Raw genomic sequence first — 22,904 nt, forward strand, 5'->3', positions numbered from 1 at the left:
ACGCTCCGAGAATCTGAGTTTCCATGTATATGTGCCCCATGTTCGTGATATCTGTGTATTGTGTCTACACATGTATGCACGTCATGTACTGTGCAGGTGTATGAACCGATAGAGACTGGACCTGTAGTTTCACTGGCATCTAGGAAATTTTATGAAGATCGCCCAGTTCCTAGCTCGGTTTGAAGAGCTCCGCACTCGGCTCTTCCTCCGCCCCCGCCCCGCCCCCGCTCCCAATCCCGCCCCCAGGTGCTGCAGCTGCTGCCATGGTGATAGATGTCGCGAGAACTGCCCCGCGCCGCCTCGCAGTTCTCGCAAGATCTGTGGGGGGAGGGGGGAGGGACGGAGGGCCGGGGCGGGCCGGGGAAGGCGGGGGCCGTCGCTGAGCTTTCGCTGCCGCCGCTGCTGCTTCCGGTGCGAGGTGCAGGCAGGCAGGCGGGCGGTGGGGACGGGGAAGCTGCCGCTGCGGAGTCAGCCGGGGGAGCAGGGCCGAGCGGAACCGAGCTCAGGCGGCAACGGAGGAGCCGGCCCTCGGAGCAGGTGACCGGGCCAGGGCTTCACTCCGAAAGTCGGAGGTGGGGGATGGGGGCAAGAAGGTAGATGGGGGCAGCTCCCCTCCCCCAAAGCCCGAGGGGCAAGACTCAGGCACCCCCCCAGAAGAGAAAACGGGGGGGGGGCTCGGAGTGGGGGCGTCTGCCCCAGTCTCCTCGTTTGAAGGACTGGGAGCTGGGGGTGGGGACGGAACGACGGACGGGCGGACGCAGGTTCGCTCGCTCCTGTCACTCGGCGGGCTACAATCCGGAGGGACCCCCTCCCCCCCGCGGGTTTGGGGCGCGGAGGAGGGGATCCAGAGAGAAGAGTTGGCCGGGGAGGGGGCGCCCCTGTGTTGCGCCGGGGCGGGGGCGCCCCTGTGTTGCGCCGGGGCAGGATGGGGGTGGGGAGCGCGGGGGCGCAGCTGCGGCGAGGTTTGCGGGGGTCCTTGGGAACACTTGTGGGGGAGAGGGCAGCTGGAGGTGTGCGTAGGGGAGGACGTTCTCTGCCAGCTCACCCGAGGGGGGGAGGTACTCCCTCCCCCAGGCTAAGCGGGGGCGGCCTTTCCCTGGAGCATCTTAGAGCTAGCCTTGGGCTTGCAGCTTCCAATCCCTTGCCTCGTCTTTGGGAGGACCAGGATTCCTGAAACGGAAAATGGTGCCTTTGCTTAAGGAGTCAGCCCTGGGGGAGGGGGAGGAGAGAGGGGGGGAGGGAGCTGCCTGTTTAAATGGGCCATTTGATTAGGGAAGTAAGCAGCTTGGGAAGGCTTGGGCTCGAGCCTCCTTCCCAAATATCCTGGGCCGTGTTCCTCCCCGCACCTGCCTGTTTCCTTTTCTTTGGATGTGGTACAGGGTTCGAGATGGAGGGGTGGTAGATGGTGGAATGAAAAGAAACGGTGAGGTAATCCCAGTGAGAGGACGAAGTGTAACCGAAAACCTGTCCTCGGCTTCTGCTGGATTGGACCCCCCCCCCCCCCCCCCCCCCAGTGTGTGCGGCATGAAAGTTTTATTGGGAGGTGTTCGTTCCGGGGTCTGATTGCTTGGGGACAGCGCAAGACGGTAGGACGCTGGCCACCTTGTAAAGTTCTTCCTCAGCGAAGGGCTTGTGACAGGTGCTCTGTGGGCCTGGTCATTGAGATCGAAAACAGTCGGACACAAAGGTGGATCATTCAGACTATTTTCAAAGAGTTGGGTCGAACCCATCCCATGGCATCTGAGTCGGGAGCCACTACCAGACAGGGATCACTTAACACATTTTCCCCCATCCCCCTCCTCTGAGGCTTTGCCTGCCATTACTGCCTGCTAAGTGTTTGCCTCTTCTTGTCACCAGAAAGAGATTGTTAACTCTTTAATGACAAAGATTGATCTTATAATTTTATCTTTTTTCTCCCCCCCATCCTACAGCAAAATCTTATGTGCACATAGTAGGAACTCAGTTTATGTTAACTGAAAGAATGACTACACTAAGTGAATAACCAGAGCTTTGTCACCTTCAATCCAAGATGCCTTGATGCCTCAGAGAGCTAAAGAAGAGAAATGATTTATCTAATTTATCTAATTCTTCTGTCTTTCTGGGAAATAGCCAAGTAGTGGCCCTAGGACCTTTGAGCTTTGCTATGAGGCATGCTTTATGTATTGTAATGTGTATATTTTTAAATAAGGCTTACGTATCCCAGGTATTTCTAGGGTCCCTTCCAGCTCTAAATCAATGCTTTTCTGATCTTATTTTTCCCAATCTTATTATGAAGAACAAAGATTTGCAGGGATCATTTTATTTTGTAAGTGGGAAAACTGAAATACAGTACCCAAGGCCCTAAGATTTCCCTCTTGTCATTTTCTCATAATTTGCTTTTTTCTTCTACTTTAGAATGAACTGTTCTTATAATTATATTAGTACTAATAGCTAATATTTCTATAAAACTTAAGAATTTGTAAAACATTCTTCACACTCCATGAGGAAGCTAGTACAGGTGTTATCTCCATTTAAAAAATAAGACAATTATGGCTCAAAAATGTTAAATAATTTGCCAGGCGTCACACAGCTTATGTCTGTCAGAGTTGGAATTTGTACCCTGTCCTATTGAATACAAACTCATGTTGTTTCCTGTTTTGCTCATGCAATCTTAAGAAGATATCATTGGTTCCATAAAGATCCTGGAATAGCCATTGCCAAAAATATGAAGGTAATGTGGATCATCAACTTAACATTAGTCTAGGGAACAGGTTACAACCATCATGATAAAAAAAGAAAAATGGAAATTATTTTTAAAGTATTATTTTGTGGAGTATGTGCTTCAGATATTCCTTTCTTAGTAGAGGGATCACAAGAAGAAAAGATTTCAGGAGAAACTAGGTGGTCCTGGGTTCAAATTTGACCTCAGACACTTTCTAGCTTTACAACCCTGGGCAAATCATTTAACTGCCATTGTTCACCTTTGCCACTAGCCCTGACCTCTCTTTTGCCTTGGAACCAATAACACGGTATTGATTCTAAGATGGAAGGTAAGGGTAAGAGAAGAAGAAATGGTTTCAAGGTGTGTTGAGAGAGATTTAAGTTAGAAGAAACTTGATAATCAAGTGACCAAAAAGCTATAGAATTGCTTTACCTCATTTTTTTTTAGGAACAGGAGAGACAAATTCTGGTTAGAGTATCTTTGGTTTTGGCTATTTGGTGGTTTATTCTGGGGAAAATCACCCATTATTTCCTCTTCACGTCTAATATTTTTATCTATATGAAATCTTATTAAAATGAAAATGAATGCCTTGAAAGGAAAATGTACAAAAGGGACACTCTGCAACCTGAAATGTATGTGTAAAATGTGGAAAGGAGTGTTTACTGCCAAGACTTTTATATTAATTTTATGTTTTAGCACTAGCTTTTTATGTTGTCCCATGTTGTGGATAGAGTGCTAGCCTCAATAATAATAATGATGATGATGATAGCTTGCATTTATATAGTACCTACTGTGTGCTGGGCATTGTACTAAATGCTTTAGAATTTCATTTGATCCTTGTAGCAACCCTGGGATGTAGATGTTATTAATATTCTTGTTTTACAAGTTGCAGAAATGGAACCAGATCGGGGTTAAGTGACTCACCCAATGCCACATTGCTAGTAAATGTCTAAGCCAAATTTGAACCCAGGTCTACCTGACTTAACACAGTTGGAGTCTGCCCACTGCCCCATCTAACTGTCTTCAACCCAGGAAGACCTGGGTTCAAATCTTGTCCAGACATACTCACATTTGTGAAGGATAGTCCCTAGGATAGATGTATGGTATGCTTTATACCAAGGCCAGAAATTGCAAAGAACATGCCAACCTCCATTGTTAGAGGGACTGTCCTTACCAGGGAATTCCCTTATACCAATATATTCACAGATCCAGTTTCTATATTTCTATGAGATCACTGTAATAGGAAGGGAAGGAGTAAATTGTGGAACCCATGGCACTTGAATTGGTACTTTGGAATAATGGAATGGCTTTTTCAAGGAATGTGCTACTTTTAGAAGTGGGACTAAACGACAATATTGTTAAGTAGATTCAAAGCTAATTAAAAGACCAGAAATTAAATAATAGTGATTAATAACTTCCTGTAATTTTAGGAATAGGCCTTGGTGATTTGTCTCAGGGACCTCTTTTTAGCTCTCTTCTGATCAATATTTTTAACCATGAATTAATTGGATGAAGGGATGAATGGCATGCTTATCAAATTTGTAGATCTCACAAAGCTGAAAGCGACATCTCACATAGAATCAGAAGCTCTAAAGTTCCCAGCAAGCTAGAACAATGGACTTAATCTTATAGGTGGCATTTAATAGGGATAAAATTTTTTTTTAATTTAATAGGGATAAAAAATAATGTCCCATGTTGGATTTTAAAAATTAACTGTAAACTTCCTGATGGAGGAGGTATGACTAGATAACAATATATGTTAAAAATATTGAGGGTTTTAGTGGACTTCAAGTTCTGTGTGAGTTAGCATTATATCGTGGTAGCCAAGAAAGCCAGATTCATTTCAATTTAATCAGGATTTCATTGCTAATCTCTGTGCTAGGATACAGAGACAAAAATGAAAATTCTTCCCTCAAAGAGCTTATATCCTATTAAGGAAAAACAGCATTGTTTGAAAAACAGGATTGATTGGCGAGCACTCATTACTAAAAATAAGGAAAGCCTTCAGTCTAGCTGAACCTGAGCTATGCTTTGAAGGAAGTTAAGGACTAAGAGGCAGAGGGGTGGAGAGACAGCATGATAGGAATGGGAAATAGTGATCTTAGGCTACTTTAATGGAATCACAATCCAGAATTGAGAGAGATTGCAGCCCCACCATATTTTTCTCTAATCAGAACACCTCCAGAGATTTCTATCTAGAATGCCTCCTTTGATCAAGAAGATTAACAAACCAGATTGCCAAGATAGCAAAATGACTGGAAATCATTGTAAAAGGGCCAGTTGAAGGCAATCAGGATATTTAGCTTTGAGAACATATTAGCTAGGGGAAATATTAACTGTCTTCAATTATTGAAGGACTTTAATGTGGAAGAGGGAGGTTAAATTTAGAATTAAGTTTAGCCCAAAGGATAGAAGTAGGTGCAATTGGATATAAGTTGCCGAGAGTCAGATTTCACCATTATATAAGTAAAACTTTCAAATAAGATCTGTCTAAAAGTAGAGTGGACTGCTTTTGAAGATAGTTCTCTACTGGGGGAGGTCTGAGATCACAGAAATAAAACCTGAAAGGGAGCTTCCATCTAACCTACCCTACCCTACCATCATTTTATAAGATAAGGAAACTGAAACATAGGCACTAAGAGGCTTCCAACCCAGGTCATCTGTTTTTTTCTACTCCTCCCAGGCTGCCTTTCCACTACCGAGAGGATTCTTGTTCCGGCATAGATAGGTTAGGCTAGATGACCTCTGAAATGCTGTGAAGAGCCAATGTAATACTGAGCCTAACACAAAATAACTATCAAATTACCTTCTCATTTTATTTGTTATGGATCAGTTCCTTGTCTTATTTTAATTTTTTTTAAGGTTTTACTAAGTGCATCTTATCTATGTTTTTGGTCCATTGTTTTTATTCAGTTGTCCTTTAAATGTGTGTATTTATGTAATCACTTTAGATTGTAAACTTCATAGGGCTGTAAATAATTGTGTTTATATAATTCTCCTTATAAGATGTCTGATACAGTATGAGTTTCAAATGGATACCTAAAGTCTTTTTTATGGGGAAAAAAATTTGGAGAGGGTCCTCAAAAACTGGGCAGCTAGGTGGTGGCTCAGTGGGTTGAGAACCAGACCTAGAGACAGGAGAGCCTGGGTTCAAATGTGACCTCAGACACTTCTTCTTCTTCTTTTTTTTTTAATCCTTACCTTCTGTCTTGGATTGACTCCAAGGCAGAAGAGTAGTGGCAAGGGCTAGGCAATGGGAGTCAAGTGACTTGCCTGGGGTCACACAGCTGGGAAGTGTCTGAAGTCAAATTTGAACCTAGGACCTCCTGTCTCTAGGCCTGACTATCAATCCACTGAGCTGCCCCTGACCTCAGACACTTCTTAGCTCTGTGACTGGGCAAATCACTCAACCCCCATTACTTAGCCCTTATTGCTCTTCTGCCTTGGAACTAATACACAGTATTGATTTTAAGATGGAGGGTATGGGCTTAAAGAATAAAAAACAACCCATAAAGGGAAAGAGTTGTCAGTGAAGAGGAGGAAGGTAACGAAATGTAATACTCTCAAAAAGTTCATTCCCACCCTGGAAAAACACTTCAGAAATGATAAAGTGCACCAGATAAAACAAAGTATTAAAACCAAAGAAAAGCACCAACGAGTTTCTCCATCCAGTCTGGGACTCTTCCAGGAGACTGTCAGAAATCTGCAAACATCCTAATTGGAGGGCATGCTGGGGAAAGGAGCCTGAAAACAATGTGATCTGATCTTTTTCCTTTCCTTTCCTTTCCTTTCCTTTCCTTTCCTTTCCTTTCCTTTCCTTTCCTTTCCTTTCCTTTCCTTTCCTTTCCTTTCCTTTCCTTTCCTTTCCTTTCCTTTCCTTTCCTTTCCTTTCCTTTCCTTTCCTTTCCTTTCCTTTCCTTTCCTTTCCTTTCCTTTCCTTTCCTTTCTTCTTCCTTTCTTCTTCCTTTCCTTTCCTTTCCTTTCTTCTTCCTTTCTTCTTCCTTTCTTCTTCCTTTCTTCTTCCTTGCTTCCTTGCTTCCTTCCTTCTTTCCCCAGAATTATTAGAACTACAGGGCAAAGTAAAATTTAAAGTAAAAATTAAAAATCTACATGTCATCTTATATCAGGAAGCATCCTCAAATTTAACATACTCAAAAATAGTATTATCCAAATCTGGGACTTTTGGGTCAACAGAAAAGAAATACCTAAGAACTACAGGCAATATCATACAAGATTATGAAGCTTTTTATTATTTATTACTTAAATGAAAGTTTGGAATCAGTATATCAAAAGGCAGGAGTAGAAGGTATATAACACCAAGAACAATTTATTCTAAAAAATTAAGTACAGTTCTTCAATGGGGAAGAGGTGGGGAGTGCTGGACAAAATTTTGATAGAAGACTTTTAATAATTCCTGATAAGAAACCCAGAGCTGAGTAGAATTTTAAAATTCAAATACAGAAGACAAGAGAAATTTGGCAAGGTAAATACACTTGAAAATTTAAATGAGGTTAAATGATGATCAAATGCTTATATCCCAATAGTGTGGGAGGGAGTCATTGTCCCTTCAAAATAGATCTTCCGAGGTTAAAGGATAAGCAAAAAGAAAAGAACCTCAAGAAATAGGATGATTTTGTGCTATTGTTTGTTTAAAAATGGGGGGCATATTAAGCTGTGAGGAAGAGAGAAATAACTTATTACTGGAAAAAAGATTAAATACAAGGGTGGAAAGAATCAGCATCTCATGAACCTCATTCTTATATGAACCAAGCAAAGGAAGGTTGACATACAATTTACTTTAGAAGTACACTAAAGTCAACAGAGAAATAGATGGGAACAAAAGAATGAGAAAACTTAGGAAGGGAATAGCCACAAGCAAAGCAAATTTCAGCTACATAGACGGAATATAAGAGGATTAAAAGAATAGGATAAGAACCAGCAATCTGGATCTGGACTATAAACAGTGCTCCAATTGTAAGTTACTAATTTTGATACATTATTTTTTCCTCACTTTTTCTTTGTGCAGAGGAAGATTTGTGGGGTGAGAGAGGAAATGTCATAACAGGATGTGATAGAAAGAGAACACCCCTAACTAATGATTGTTCATATAAATGGAATACCTAGAGTTGAAATGAAATACTAATGTGTGCCTCAAACACTTATACTTAAGGTGAATTCAGGAAAAAGGGAACAACAGTCATGATCTCAGATATGACAACAGTAAAAGTAGACATAGTTAAAAGAGATAAGCAGGAGACATTTTTAGAGATATATGGAGACATGAGTATATAATACATATATATGTATGTGTGTACCAAATGGCATGACATCTAAGTATTTAAAGCAAAAGCTAATTGAACTACTTCAAGAAAATGAGGAAACTTTAATGTACCCCACTCAGATCTGGACAAATGTAGCTAAAAGAAGAAACATAAGCACTTGAATAGAATTTTAGAATATGTTGGCTTTTCTAAAATTAGTAAAATAATAGACTTCTGGTGATTGCTGAATGAGAATTTTAAGTTATATATGTATTTCTCAGCTTTGGATGGCATCTTTACCAGAATTAACCCTGTATTAGGCCATAAAGTAACTCATAGATACAGAATAATAGAAATAAACATCCTTTCCTCATCACAGGGCTATGAAAATAATAATATATAATATAAAATTAGAAAATTTAGAAAAAAGATTCAGACTTGGATGTTAAGTAATATCTGCAAGAATGAATGAGTTAAATAGCAAATCGTAGAAACAACAAATTTTGTAATAGTAATAATGATGAGTGTATATGGTTGCTTTATCATCACATTTTATCCTTTCAACAACCCTGGAAAGTAGATGTTGCTTTTATCCCCATTTTACAGATGTTGAAATTGAGGTAGGGAGAGGGTTAAATGACTTGCCTACCATCATGTAACTAATGAGTGTTTAAAGAATTCTAACTCCTCAGTTCTTAATGATTTGAAGCCCAGCAATCTATATATTATAACTGCTTAGTTGTCCCTTTTTCCAAAGAAAAATAGCAATTAAACAACATACTAAAACTTTAAGGATACATCCAAAACATTAAGGGAAAAGAAAAAGAGAGTATGCTTTTTAAATGCTTACATCACCAAAAGAGAAAGGAAATCAGTGAATTGAATATTGACTAAAAATATCAATTAGAAAAAATTTAAATAACCACAAAATAGAAATAATAAAAAAAATCATATGAGATTAATCACAACATGGAATTAATTCATTAATAAAACTTTTTTTAAATGAATGAAAGAAACCATGTAGCTAATTCAGTTGGGTTTTTTTAAATAGAGGAAGAACAAATTACCAAAATAAAAAATGAAAAAATTCACAAGTGTAAAGGAAATAGAGGAAATTGTTAGAAAATTTTGCCCAATTGTATTCCAACAAAGCATAAATGAAATCAATATGGATTAACAAGAAATACAAATTTTAAACAATCCAATATCAGAAAAATAGCTTAACATCATAAGTGAAATATCAGAGGAAAATATCCCAGGCCTAAATGGAATTAATGAATTCTACCAAATATTCAAAGGACAAACCTTACACAGTGTTTTGCAGAAAAATCTGTGGGAAAAACTTAATAACATTTCATTAATTGATGAAAGTTTGTTATAGACCTCTGTAGAAGCTCACCTTCAACATTTAGAAATCATAAGAAATATCCTCAATTTCAGAAATGCCAATATCATAACCAAATTAGAAAAAAAACATTTTTTAAGAGGTAAGGCAGCTGATTGTGGCAATTTTTGTGGCATCTTAGATTCCATTAATCAACAGGAGTCTAGAATATTAGCCATTGTATTTATTTTTAGCCTTGTGCTTCTTGATATTTAGTATAATTTTAGGCTACAGTTTGGTATAGCAAATATAATTTTTATTGCAAGTCAAATACAGGAAAATGGTAAATATCCTCAAGCCTTCTATAGTATGAGCTTAGTGTTACTCCAGTGTTTTGATACCATCAGTAGAATTTGGGGAAGGGAGCAACTGTTGTAAAAGTTTGGCTAGATAGCATTCATTAGAGCAATAAGGGAACTCGGTAGTAATTTTGCCATGTCAAAATTGATGATTCTCTGCAAATTGAGTAGGGTCCAACATTATTCAGCCATGGGCCAGTTTGCCACAAAACAGTGTAGACAGTACTATCAGAAAAGATCTCTTATTCTCTAGGAAACTATCTGCTAATGCTAATAGCAATTGGAAACCTTTCAGGAGCTGCTATATATATATACTGAAGATATTTCAAAATTGGTACAACTATCAATTGAAGAAACCTTGTATGCCTGCTGGTACCAAGGAAACAAAATACCGGCCATCTTCATGTTACCTTGAACATTACTCATTTATTCATCTGGTGGTATCTAAAAAAAAGCAACCAATACAGTGATTCCTGCATTAACAAATTCTCTGAAAATTAAGTTTCTTTCAATAGTGTTAAACTGGACACAGGAAATTAAGAGGAAGTCATAGTTGCATCGTTTCTTGGGTCAGTGGTCTCTTAAGGAGAATGAGGCAGTGGTTCTATTTTAGTCTTTTTAGGTTAGAGAGCTACCACTTGTACCACAGTCAAGAACATTCATTCTGAGTGACTAAGAAGCATGAGGAACTCCAGTGTACGTCATTTAGAGAGGAGGAACAGATGAGTTATGTACTACTCAAGTATGTTGAAGAAGACATCTATCTACGTTAACATTCTTATTTCTTCTATTGTAATTTCTGCTCTAGTAAAGAAGAGTGAAAATTAATTGTAATATTAGAATACATCTTCTTCATTAACAGCCATTACTGCATTTACTTTTTGTTGTCTTTATTCACACATTCATCAGTTTCAGTTGCTGAGTCACATGTAAACTTAGTATTTCAAATATATAACTCATATGTGCAAAAGAAAGTAATTGCAGACTATATGGTGTATAGGAATAGATTGCTCTTAATTTCTGACAGTTTCTAGGCATGTAGCATGGTGAAAACAGAAATTTTAGTGAATTCTGATTCCTGGGCACCCCAGAACAAAAAACTAACAAAAAGGTTAGGATTTATTTCAGAAAGTTTATGTAGTAGTATAGGACCAATTGAACATCAGTCAGTCAACTAACAAATATTTATTAAGTGCCTACTGTAACAAGTGTTGTTCCAGGTATTGAAATGCAATGATAAAATCTGTCTGTCTCTAACTCTTATACAGAAGGCCTACAACATTTGGTATTATCTACAATAACAGCAAGATGTAGTGGAAAAAGCCCTGGATTAGCAAAAAGCCTGGGTCTGAGCTTTGCATGACATATTTACCAAATTCTAGTTGTGACATTAGCAAGTCACTTAATGTCTGTCTTAGTGTCCTTATCTACAAAATCAAGAAATATTTCCCCATAGGGTTATTATAAGAAAATCCTTTTTAAGGAGTTAAATAGATGTGAAGTATTATGAAGCCACAGATGGCACAATTGATTACTTGAGAAATGTCATCAATCATGAATCACCTCTTGGGCCATAGCCCATAAGCCTGTGTATTGTTCATCTCAATACAATTTCCCTGAAAATAGTATTCCAGGGCAAAGTAAATGGAGATGCCAAAGTGACACAAGTATAAATTGCTAGAGCAGAAATATTGTAAAGGACACCCTGTAAAGACTAGTTTCAATTGATAAGCTAAGGAATATGGAGTATCTACTAAGGTAGGGAAAACAAAGAAAAGTATAAGACTTCTCCCAAGTTACTAATGATCTGTAGGGACAAGAAACAGGACATTCAAAAATATAAGTAATGATTTTTTTGCAATTCAAAAGATCTGTAATTTCATTACTGTGGTTATTCCCAACAGTAATGAAGGTTACAGTGCTCTGATACATAGTAGATAGTTAGTGAATTGCTAGGACCAAAAAAATCACATTCATAACCTGGTGGCCACTTTTTGGTTGGAGCCACACTTAACTAGACTAGATCTCACGTAATAGTCCTGGATCCATATGCAAAGTTATTCCAGACTGGTTATATCCGCTCTGTTAGCATACATTAAAAAAACCATAAATCTGATAATAAATGTTTGTAATAATCATCTAAAACCACGGTCACCTCTATGCCACAATGGAATATGGAAAAATGAAACTATAATCATATGAACAGGTAACAGTGCAATAAGTGAGATGCCAAATGAGATATATTTGTTGTTGTTTGGTCATTTCAGTTGTACTCAATTCCTCATTTGGGATTTTCTTGGCAAAGATATTGGAGTGGGTTGCCATTTACTTCTCCAGCTCATTTTACAGATGAGGAACTAAGGAAAAGAGGGTTAAGTGATTTCCTCAGGTCCTGAGGCCAGATTTGAACTCAGGAAGATTGATTTTCGTGACTTCAGACCTAGTGTTCTGTCTATTGTATCCCCTCCTGCCCAATAAGTTATATAGGTAAGTGCAATGTGATTTATAGATAGATAACAGTAGCAGACATACCAGGTTGTCATTCAGCAGTGAGGATTGGTCGTATTGGTGGGGTATTTTAAAGCTTTGGGTCATGGTAAATTATTTCAGGAGACAATCCTAAACCAAAATTACAAAAAAAAATTTTTTAACCCTTTGTGTCTTGTGTGCAGTAAGAGCTAGGCATTGGGGATTAAATGACTTGCCCAGGGTCAGACAGCTAGGCAGTGTGAGGCCAGGTTTGAATCCATGACCTCCCAACTCCAAGTTTGGCACTATCAAAGTACAATTTCTATATGCTCAGTGTGGAAAGCATGCCCTAAATCTTATACTAGTTATTTCTAGCCATGCTGCTACATAGTAATTTCTGTAAGCTACAACATCTTTAAACATGGGTAAGATAAATGTGATCAGGTGACTTTAACATATGTTTATTAATTTTGGCCAAAAGCCTTTGTAAAATATCCATCCGGAACAATGAAGAATATGATATGGTCTTAAGAAAGGAGATGGAAAATGGTGGGTCACTTTCTCTGCATTGAGGCAAAGCAATTAGAAATATGTTTGAAATTAGGAAGAAATGTTAGGGAAATATGAATGAGTAAGGTTTCTTTATCTCTTTTTCTAGAGAACTTGGGGGGGGGTAACTGGGGCACTTAGTGGATTGAGATTCAGGCCTAGAGATGAAAGGTCCTAGGTTAAAATCTAGCCTCAGACACTTCTTAGCTGTGTGACCCTGGGCAAGTCACTTTACCCCTGTTGCCTAGCCCTTACTGCTCTTCTGCTTTGGAACCAATACACAGTATTGATTCTTAGACGGAAGGTAAGGATGGAAGTATGGAAGGATGGAAGGAAGGAAGGAAGGAAGGAAGGAAGGAAGGAAGGAAGGAAGGAAGGAAGGAAGGAAGGAAGGAAGGAAGGAAGGACTTAAAGATTTAATGAGACTCTTATCTGGATCTGTAACTTGGAGAGATGGGGAGTGACAGCAGGAATCTATAAGAGCCATTGTTATTTTTAGGCCACAGGATCATAGTGTTTAGACCTGGGAAGTTCCCAAAGGTTTATCTAGTCACTTTACAAATGAGAAAAGAGACCCAGATTGATGAAATTATTTGCTCAAGGTCACAAAGATCATAACAGGGCCAGTATTGAAACTCGGGATCCATTCTGATGCAGATTGACGACATTCATTGGTCAATAAATAAGCATTTATTAAGTGCTTACTGTGTGCTGGCAATAAAAATACATAAACAGCCCTTGGTTATCTTCGTGGAGCTCACATTCTAATGGGGAATACAAACATGAAAATAACTAGGTACGTATAAGATATCTCAGAGGGGAAGACACTTGCAATTCTGAGTGGCTGGGAGGCCAAGAAAGGCCTCCTGAGGAGGGTGAAAATTGAGCTGAGTCTTGAAAGAAGTCAATGAAACTAAGGTGTAGTAGTCTCTCGGTAACCGAGGATGACGATTGACTTTGTGCATTTTTGTGCACAAAGACACCTGTGCATGAAGATTTAAGTGGAAAAGTTGATGCACAGAGACAGTCCCACTCTCTCGGTGTTGGAAGCCTGGGTCCAGTGGCATGAAAAGTCGTTACACCTGGAGACTTCCTCAGCTGCATTGGATGGCCCTGTTGTCCTTTGTGCTCCAACATGCCCTAAGCACTCCACAGTGCTTTGCTGCGTCGCCCTCTCAGCTGTTGAACCTTCTTATTGGTTTCTTCCGCCTGTTCCGCCGAAGCAGTCTTCACATGCTGGGTGAGCAAAGCCCTGGTTCACCAGGGGTTGAAGACCCAATGGCTACCCTCACAAGGTTTAGCCGGCCTGTTGAAGCCGTTGCCCGGGGTGTGGCCGCTGCTGCATGCTAGCAGCTACTGGGAGCCACAAGTGAGAGCTGGGTGTCAAGTGAGGGTCAGTAGCTAGAGAGCTGCCCTAAGAAGGCACGACAAGCCCTCCATACCAGAGATATTACTCCTCCCTGAGCACCCCATACACCCCAGTGAAACTAAAGGGGAAGTAAAAAGGGAGAGCATTCAAGACATGGACAATAGTCTTAGCAAAAGCACAGAGATGGATATATATATATATCCATATATATATACTTGTATATATAGAAATGTATTTAAGGAAAAGTAAATAGCCAGTGTTGTAGAGTTTATGAAGGGGAGTAAAATATAGGAAAGCGAAGGTATATGAAGAGCTTTAAATAGCAAATAGAGGAGTATATATTTGATGCTGGAGGTAATGGGGTATCACTGGAGCTTACTAGAGTAGGTGGGTAATATAGGAAATCACTGACAACTATTGATTGAAGTAGGGAGAAGAATGAGGCAGAGAGACCAAGTAAAAGGCTATTGTAGTCCAGGTGAAAGGTATTAAGGGTTTACACTAGGGTGGTGGCTCTATGAGTGGAGAGAAGGGCATGTTGGTTAAGATAAAAACATTATTTGGCAAGACTTGTAAAATGTGGGGAGAATTAGAATTTGAGGGTGACATCTGGGTCATCAGCTGGAAGAATGGTGATGTTTTTCTTAGTAATGTGAAAATTGGGAGGATGGGAGAGTTTGAGGGGAAAGATGAGTTTTATTTTGGCCACAATGAGTTTGAAATGCTTACAAAACATCCAGTTTAAGCTTTTTTAAAAAAGCATTTGTTGATGTGTAGGACCAGAAATAATTTGCAGAGATGAAGATTGAATCTGTAAGAACTGATATCACCAAGTGACTAATATAAAGGGGAAAGTTAGATAACATTGAGCATGATGTGAATGAAGATTTAGCAAAGGAGACTAAGACAGTGGGAAGGAAAATAGAAATAGAAAATAGAAGGAAAATTAGGATAGAGCAGCATCACAAAAGTCTAGACTCTTCAGGAGGCTATTAACGGTATCAGATGTTGCAAAGAAGTCAAGAAAAATGGAAACTGAGACTGGGGAGCTATGAAGATTTGGCAATTGAGAGATCACGGGCAACTTTGGAGAGGGCAGTTTCAGTTGAATGATAAGGTCAGAAGCCAAATCAGTGGGGGAAAAGGGAAGGCAATTCATATAGATTTCTCAAGAAGTTTAGCTATGAAGGGAAAGGGAAATAGAGAATGAAAGTTAACAGAGCAGATCAAGGGAAGATATAATTGTAGCCAAAATGGAAGGAACTAGCAGATAGAGATTAGAAAGAAAAGTGGAAATGATAGTGAATATAATATCCTGGAAAAGAATAGCGGGAATAGGATTATGGATGCATATAGAGTGACCTTGAGAAGAAGCACTACCTCTTCATCTGAGATGGGAATGAAGAAAGAGAGATTGGGGAAATGTCTGATGTGAAAAAAGGAGGAGGAGAGAAGGAAGACTATGGTAGATTTTAGATGGTAAGGCAGTATTGGTTCAATTTTAGGGAGAAACCAGCAGAACTGAAAATTTGAAGAGATTTTCGTTTCTTAACCTCTGACCCCCTCACTTCCTTCCCAAACATATCTAGAGAATACAGCCTACTACAAACAATGAATGAGGTGTGGTCCTGAATGCTATGAGTTTGTGGTTCTCATTGATTGGGACCCACAGATTTTAATTCTGTTGATTGGGTTGGGCTGGGTGGCTCATGGGCAACTTGGCTATGGTTAATCCAAACCTGGGTGTGGGCCCTCTGGGTCAGGGACTGGGCTGAGGGGGAACCTGCCAAGAATACCATGCCTGACTCATTAGTAGATGTCTGGGGATTCCTTTGAAGATGAAACACTCCATAAATACTCATTGTTTCTGTTCTTTTGGACAAAGTAGAATTTAAGTCTCTGGGGGCTGTCAATCTGGTTCATTTACCACCCCAATGGATTTTGCTGAGAATTGAACAGAATAGGAAAATACAAAATTAAAGGTGTTTTTGAGAAGAAAAAAATCTAACTCATCAAACCCTTCTATGCTTTTAAGTTGTAAATAGGATTCCTCCCTTTCCACCTTTCAGAGTTTTGCGTTTGGGTGCACTTTGTCGTGACCTGTTCTTTCGCCTGCTGGGTTTGGGGTGTGTGTCTCTCATTCCCAGACTCCACAAAGAATGCCAGCAACTGGCATATGTTAATTGCTGAATAAGCTGCTGGATGATACAAGCCACTCCTAGGCACAAAGGACTGGCTGGCTGAGGCAACTCTGAACCTTCTTTTCATTATTCTACTAGAGAGGAGCTCCTGGGACCAGCCCATGACATGAAGTGTAAGAAGTGGGAGAAAGGACCTTCTTTGTAACTTTCCCTGGTGGTTTTTACTGCTCCATCTTCTAGACAATGCTCTCATTTTTAAATGACCTGATAGTGGGATCAGCAGAATACCTTTTAAGACAGGGACAGAATCATATTGCATCTTATTGCAGGTGACATATAGAAGACTTGCCAATACTTTGTGGTTGAATTATACTTCTGTATACTGAATTATACTTCTGGTTGTTATTTATTTGCCCTTTTTTTCCATCGCCTAGGAATTGGGGCCCCTTCATACCAGCAGGGCCTAAGCCATACACAGGTTGCTGCCTTCCTTTGATTGGCTCCCTCTACCCATTGAGAAACAGCAGCTGTGACCATGGGGAACATCTTTGGAAACCTGCTGAAGAGCCTGATTGGGAAAAAGGAGATGCGCATCTTGATGGTGGGGTTGGATGCTGCTGGGAAAACCACCATCCTCTACAAGCTGAAGTTGGGGGAAATTGTCACTACTATTCCTACCATAGGTATGAGTCATGGGCCAGGCTTCCTACCCTTAATAATTCAACTTCAACATATGAGCTCTTTCAGTTCCTCCATCAGACCCTTTTTCCATACACATGCCCAATAGGTCTATAAAGCATAGGGGTGCAAGGCAGTTTCCCAGCAGGTATAGAGCTGCTGTTCTGTTCACTACCTCTTTATTCTCCTCCACATAAGAACTTCCTCTGGCTGGCACAGGAGAGCCACCCTCAGGCATTGGTGTTGGTTTGTTCTCTGTCTTGTTTGGAAATCAGGTGAAAGACTTTGATGTTCCTGCCAAAGGTTGGCATTACTTAGGAGCAGAATCTGTGGCCCCAGCCCTGGTTATAAAACTGGGGGGAGGGAGGGAGATTATTTGTTAAACTGGATGGAGTGGAGGAGGAGACATCAGCCACTTTGGGATTCCTAAATACCATCCCATATCCAAGGTCTGCCTCTATCTCACTTGCTTCCGGGCAAGTCCCACCTGTTAGCCAAGTCACCTAATTTATAGGACCCAGTTCTATAATAAGAACTAAGGAGCTGTAGTTATCTTGAGTTATCATTCAGATAACCGGGTAGAGTGATGGATTGCCTTTTTGCCCTCTTATGTTTCTGGGTTGTTGTTTGGCTTTTTTTCCCCTCCTAGGACCTCTCCTTGGGTATCAGGAATCCAGGAAACACCTATTCTGCAGAAGCTTCCCCCTCCTTCATACACTGGGGTCATGACCAAAGTGGGGTAGGAACGAGCCCATTGAAACACCATTCCCAGTTACACCTGTCTGGTTCTCCACAGGCTTCAATGTGGAAACTGTTGAATACAAGAACATCAGCTTCACAGTCTGGGATGTGGGTGGCCAGGACAAGATTCGGCCTCTCTGGAGACACTACTTCCAGAACACCCAAGGTATGAGGACCCAGGCTCAGAGTGAGGTTAAAGTATTTGGGGTTCATAGATAGAAAGATAAAAGCCATCTGTGCACAAATGCTTCCAGATAATGGCATCTAGCTTCATGTCTTGCTGCAGCTTCCCAGGGTGACGTAAGAGGGAGGACTAACATTTTTTCAGAGTGAGGAAGGAGATGGGGTTGAAGAGAAAGATGTGCAGCAGGTGCTCTACCTCCCCAGGTTTGATATTTGTGGTGGACAGCAACGATCGGGAGAGAGTAAACGAGGCGAGAGAGGAACTTATGAGGATGCTAGCTGAAGATGAGTTGCGGGACGCCGTGCTGCTTGTCTTTGCAAACAAACAGGTGGGAGCATGCTAGCCCCACACACCCCCAAAGTGGAAAAGGAGCCATGCTAAGCAGAGACGGGATGGAGCCTAGAGGGACCCATTTATGGCAGCTTTGTGAAAGAAAATGTCCCCAATTCTAGAAGTATGGAAGATGGTGGGAGCAGCCCATCTCTAGCCTTCCTTTTTCCTACCCCAGGCTTACTTAATGGATTTTGAGGCAGCAAGAAGCTGAGGCTCTAGAGGTTTTCAGAGTATACATGAATTACTTCAAGCTTCCTTTCTCATCACGTTAGCAGACCCACTTTGCCTGGAATCAGCAAAGTCCCTATTGCCTCACTCCTCTCATCCTTCTTGACCTACTCCTACAGGGTTGGTATCACCCAGCCTGTATGCCTATCATGACCAATATCTTCTCATTTCTAAAGATGTCTTAATTTGAGTATGAATTCCCTTGGACTTCTGCCTCTAGATGGTCTCTGTCCAAGACAGTTTTTTAAAAATATGTTCCTATTCTGACCATCTCCAGAATAGGAAAAAAAGGCATCCAAAGTGCCTTTTGTGAATAATGACAACAAAATGGCCCTAGAGTTCCTGATCCATTTTTTCCTCTCTTCTGTCCCCCAGGATCTGCCTAATGCCATGAATGCAGCTGAGATAACAGACAAATTGGGCCTTCATTCTCTGCGTCACCGCAATTGGTACATCCAGGCCACCTGTGCCACCAGTGGGGATGGGCTATATGAAGGCCTGGACTGGTTGGCCAACCAGCTCAAGAACAAGAAGTGAGCGCCAGCCAATGCCCATCCCCCACTTCCCTCCCAACATGCACCCACTCTCCACCCCATTGTAAGTGTGGTGAGGACCCCAAGTACCATGTCCACATGTCTAGCAAGAGCCTTGCCCACTCCCCAACAACTGACATGATTGGTCTTGTTTCCCAGTTGCTGTCCTGATGAAGATTTACTCCAATTTATTGGATCTAAAACAAAACAAAATAAGAGTGTTATGGTTTCATGGAGTGGCCCCCATTTTTTCACCACTCCCCCAAAGTTTTTATGGGGAGAGGCTTCTCTGCCTTTGCTTGATTTGGCTCTGATTGTTGTGCTCTTGGCACCCAAGTCCCCTCCTGTCTCCATAAGCCACTCCCTTACACCTTTGTCCCTCCCCCTCTGCTTCTACATGGAAATTGCACGGGCCTCTGTGTGTGTGTGTGTGTGTGTGTATATATGTGTGTGCGAGTATGTGTGTGCATGTGTGAGTGAGTATGAATGTATATAAGTGTAGAGAGAAATCTATAAGGGGGCCTGTGAGATGGACAGAGCTGGGGCAGGCCCAGGTCAGTGCATAGACTTCCCCTCCACTGTCTCTCTCACCTTGCCAAGGAGGAAGAAGGGGAAAAGGTTTGAGCTGGGTGGGCTAGGTTACCTGGGGAGTCTCTGTTGTCAGTCAGTCTGGACCGCTTTCCTCTGGTCTTCTGGCTGGTGAGTCTCTCATTGGTTTCCCTGAATGTGTGGCTTGCTTCTTCTGTTGTTAACCTTGGAGAGAGGATGTCTCACCCCTCAATTCTAGAATCTCCTACCAAGCATAGGGGTGGCTAAGGATAAGGACCAGGGTGGGGAATGGGTGAGGTAGGGAGGTAGAGAAAGCCCTGCTTTCCATTTTTTTTCTTCTTTGGTTGTTGGCAAGCAAAGATGCATGTTGGAGAAGTGACTCTTCTAAGACACCATGCCCCTGCCTCCATTCCCTGTTTCCATACTCCTACTGGGAGAACAGTTCACTCCCCCATCTCTGGGTCCACCCCATCCCCAGCAGTTCTGCTGGTCTCTCCAAGTCTAGCTGATTGGCTTAGTGGAGAGTGTAAAATAGGCTGCCTTTACCTCCTTCCTCTTCTCCACCTCCTTCCTCTTCTTCATGGCTTCTCTGAGCCCAGGGACCACTGATAGATGAGAATATTCTCATTTCTGGGCACTCAACCCTCCCCAATTTTTTCTGTTCCCCAGTTAACTTGTCTCCTGCACTCCACACCCTCATGCATAAGTCAGTCTGGATGCTGGAGTGTAGCTTGACACTGGAACAGCTAATGGAATTTAGGTGGGAATAGTGGGAGTCAGCCTGCCCTTGCCCCTTATTCTACTGGTGGTGTGTGTGTTTTGGTTTGTTTAAGCCCTGCTGCTACACCCCCTTTCAAGACTATGGGTATCAGACAACTAAGTTGTGATCAAGGAGGCCCTGCCTGTCTCCCCGAGGTTTCTGTGAAGCCTACAGCTGCTGTTTGAGCTCCTGTGTGTGCTGGCTGCGCCCTGAGCTCCAAGTCAGCCCCTGTAATCCACCCTTCCTCTAGAAAGTTGGGGCCTCCATGGGAATCTCTCCATAGCCTTCCCAGTGTAGAGCCTCTCTCTAGATAGGGTACTTTTTGCCATGCCCTGGAAAAGGAGGTCCTTACCTATTTCTGTCTGCCAGGAATGCTCTTCCACTCCCACCTTAATCCTCATTGCAGCAGATAAATCAGTGTGTTCTCTGGCCCCTTATTTTCCCCAGATTGAACTGTGAAGAGAGTTTCCTTGGGGATAGCTCCCCCTTTTGTCAGTTACTTAGTGACAATTTATTTGGGATGTGTTGGGCGTTTGCAAGTTGTCCTGCTCTCTGGGCTTTTGTGTGTTTGTTGGTGGGAAGGGGTTGGGGTTTCTGGTTTGTTTTTCCGTTTTAACAACTGTTCCCTGTCCCTGGGAAAGCATTAATACTTCTGTCTTTTGCTTTACATATTTGTCTCCCTTTCCTCTGACTGTTTTTTCACTGTCATTGCCTCTCTTTCGTCTCTTGTTTCTCTTTTTCTCCTCTTTCCTTCCTATATCTATCTCTGCTCTCTGCACTCCTGATTTTCTTTGGTTTCTCTGCACTTGATGATGACTTTGTCTTTCTAAAAAATTTCCCACCTTTATTTGCTCCCCGACCCATCCTAGCTTTGGGTCAGGCCAGATAGGCCAAACTGAAGATCTCATTCCATTCCCCTCCTTCTTTGAAGAAATGTGCCTGGGAGAGTAGGAAAACAGCTCTCTCAGCTGAATCCCAAAGCCTCTTTCTGAAAGGGTTTCTTTATAAGTAATGGCAATGATGGGACAGAGAAGGAGACCCCTTTGGAGGCAGGGCCTCCCTATGGAAACTCCCAAGGACATTGCTTCACACCCTGTACCTTTCTGTTCTGAAGACCCTCTCTCCCCAGCTACTTTGGAGGGCTGTGAAAAGATACTGCTAATGGCCTTGGCTGCTTTTGCCTCTGGGGAGCCTTCCTCCTTATCCCCAGGGTGGGGCATCATCTCGGCATTCCTGTTGTCCTGGATCTCTCTCCCAGGATTGGGCATTTCATTCGGATGAATGCTTCTTCCCTACCCCCCACTCCCATGGTGGGATTTAATTTTCTGTATTCTCTGGCTCCAGACTTCCCCTTCCCTGGGGTCATACCCCCAGCCCCCAAGTCTGTGTGTGGTGTTACAGTGTTTACTGCAGTTCTGAACTGGTTTTTCTCTTTTTTCCTCCTCTGGAATATAGATTGTACATGTTTAACAAACTCACCATCTCTCTTACTGCTCAAAATGTGGGATACGAGATGACTGTGACCCTGGTTGGATATTAAACATGTTTTATGTAGTTCTGGACTGGACCGCCCTCTCTTTCACATGTCGGCACGAGACACAGCTTTGGGCTGAGGAAGTTTCCAATTCCCACCCACATCTGTTTCTTTAGTCTTCCACAAATTGAGTAGAAGACTGCTGGGGTGAAGGCAGGGTTGGGGGAGTGGGGGGAAAGTTGTAAAGAAATGACTTCTGTCTCACTCCACCATAGACTGGGAGCAGAGGTGTCAATGAACAAATCAGGGCAGAATTTATAAGTTTGAGTGCATTTGGGCCTCCTTAATCTTGACTAGGTTAACTACCTTAACTCAGAGGCAGAGAGAAAGCTAGCCTGAAGCCAAGAACCCCAGCCTGGGTTCAAGTTCTGCCCCTGATATAGACTGACACCTGGGACCCTGGGCAAGTCACCTCAGAGTTCTCTATCAATGTTATCACAGGTCCAGTGCCCTGTCCATGTCCTAGTCATTAGCTTCATTGACATCTAGTTAACAGTTTTCCGATGGCTCCTATTGGAGGGAGAAAGCATTTTGATCTTTTCTACCCTCTTACCTGTGTTCCCTGAGGTACACTGTGTCTCCCTTCCCCCCACAGTAAGGGATTCTGGGAAATGCAGTAAGGATCTACTTTATGTCATACCACATAGGCTCTGTATCACCAAATATAGAAAGGAATGGTTTTGAGTTATACTGATGAGCTTTGATCCACTTTTTTTCCTGGGCGATCTCTTCTCCAAACTCCAACCTTGTCACCTCATTACTGGAAAGTCGTTTCTTCTTCAGAAACTCCACCACTGATGCCTGGGAAAGAGCCCTCCCCAAAGAGTTCCTGTGTTCTTGTGGGCCTCACCTCAGGGACATACACTGTCCTCTCACACTGAGCTGAAAGAGTGCTAGAAGCTCTTTGCTCATGGAAGGTGCCCTTTGGTAACCTTGACTCTGAGGCCTTAATGGCCTGTGCCGAACCAGCCAGGTTTTATTTTCCTTTAGAATGGAATGGATGGATAGAACCCGAAGAAGTGTTTGAGCTGATTCTCGGCACAATTGTGAAGTTAGGACTGTTTTTCTTCAGTGCCTCTTCCATCACCCTTCTCCCATCCCTTGTACTTCCAGTGTAACCCCCATTCAGGCACTCTAGTGCCTAGTTCTCTTATTCAACCAACCAGCTCCCACTTACTCCCAGGGCAGTTC

General features: G+C 41.9%; 1 protein-coding gene across 1 annotated transcript; it reads left to right on the forward strand.

Annotated features, from left to right (window-relative positions):
* Nucleotides 1-318: 318 nt before the first annotated feature.
* Nucleotides 319-21,733, forward strand: ARF3 (ADP ribosylation factor 3). Its single transcript, XM_056798347.1, has 5 exons — nucleotides 319-537; nucleotides 16,608-16,856; nucleotides 17,648-17,758; nucleotides 17,980-18,104; nucleotides 18,713-21,733. Exons 2-5 carry the CDS (start codon nucleotides 16,709-16,711, stop codon nucleotides 18,872-18,874), a joined length of 546 nt encoding a protein of 181 aa, XP_056654325.1. The 5' UTR covers nucleotides 319-537; nucleotides 16,608-16,708; the 3' UTR covers nucleotides 18,875-21,733.
* Nucleotides 21,734-22,904: the final 1,171 nt, after the last annotated feature.

Source organism: Monodelphis domestica, chromosome 5 (genome assembly GCF_027887165.1).
Source record: "Monodelphis domestica isolate mMonDom1 chromosome 5, mMonDom1.pri, whole genome shotgun sequence".
Taxonomy (NCBI): Eukaryota; Metazoa; Chordata; class Mammalia; order Didelphimorphia; family Didelphidae; genus Monodelphis; species Monodelphis domestica.

Bases quoted from the DNA above. Each gene is read 5' to 3' on its own strand.
- ARF3 (XM_056798347.1), top strand. From the start codon at position 16,709: ATGGGGAACATCTTTGGAAACCTGCTGAAGAGCCTGATTGGGAAAAAG. The intron at 17,759-17,979 runs GTATGAGGACCC...CTACCTCCCCAG, and splicing joins CTACTTCCAGAACACCCAAG to GTTTGATATTTGTGGTGGAC. The intron at 18,105-18,712 runs GTGGGAGCATGC...TCTGTCCCCCAG, and splicing joins TTGTCTTTGCAAACAAACAG to GATCTGCCTAATGCCATGAA.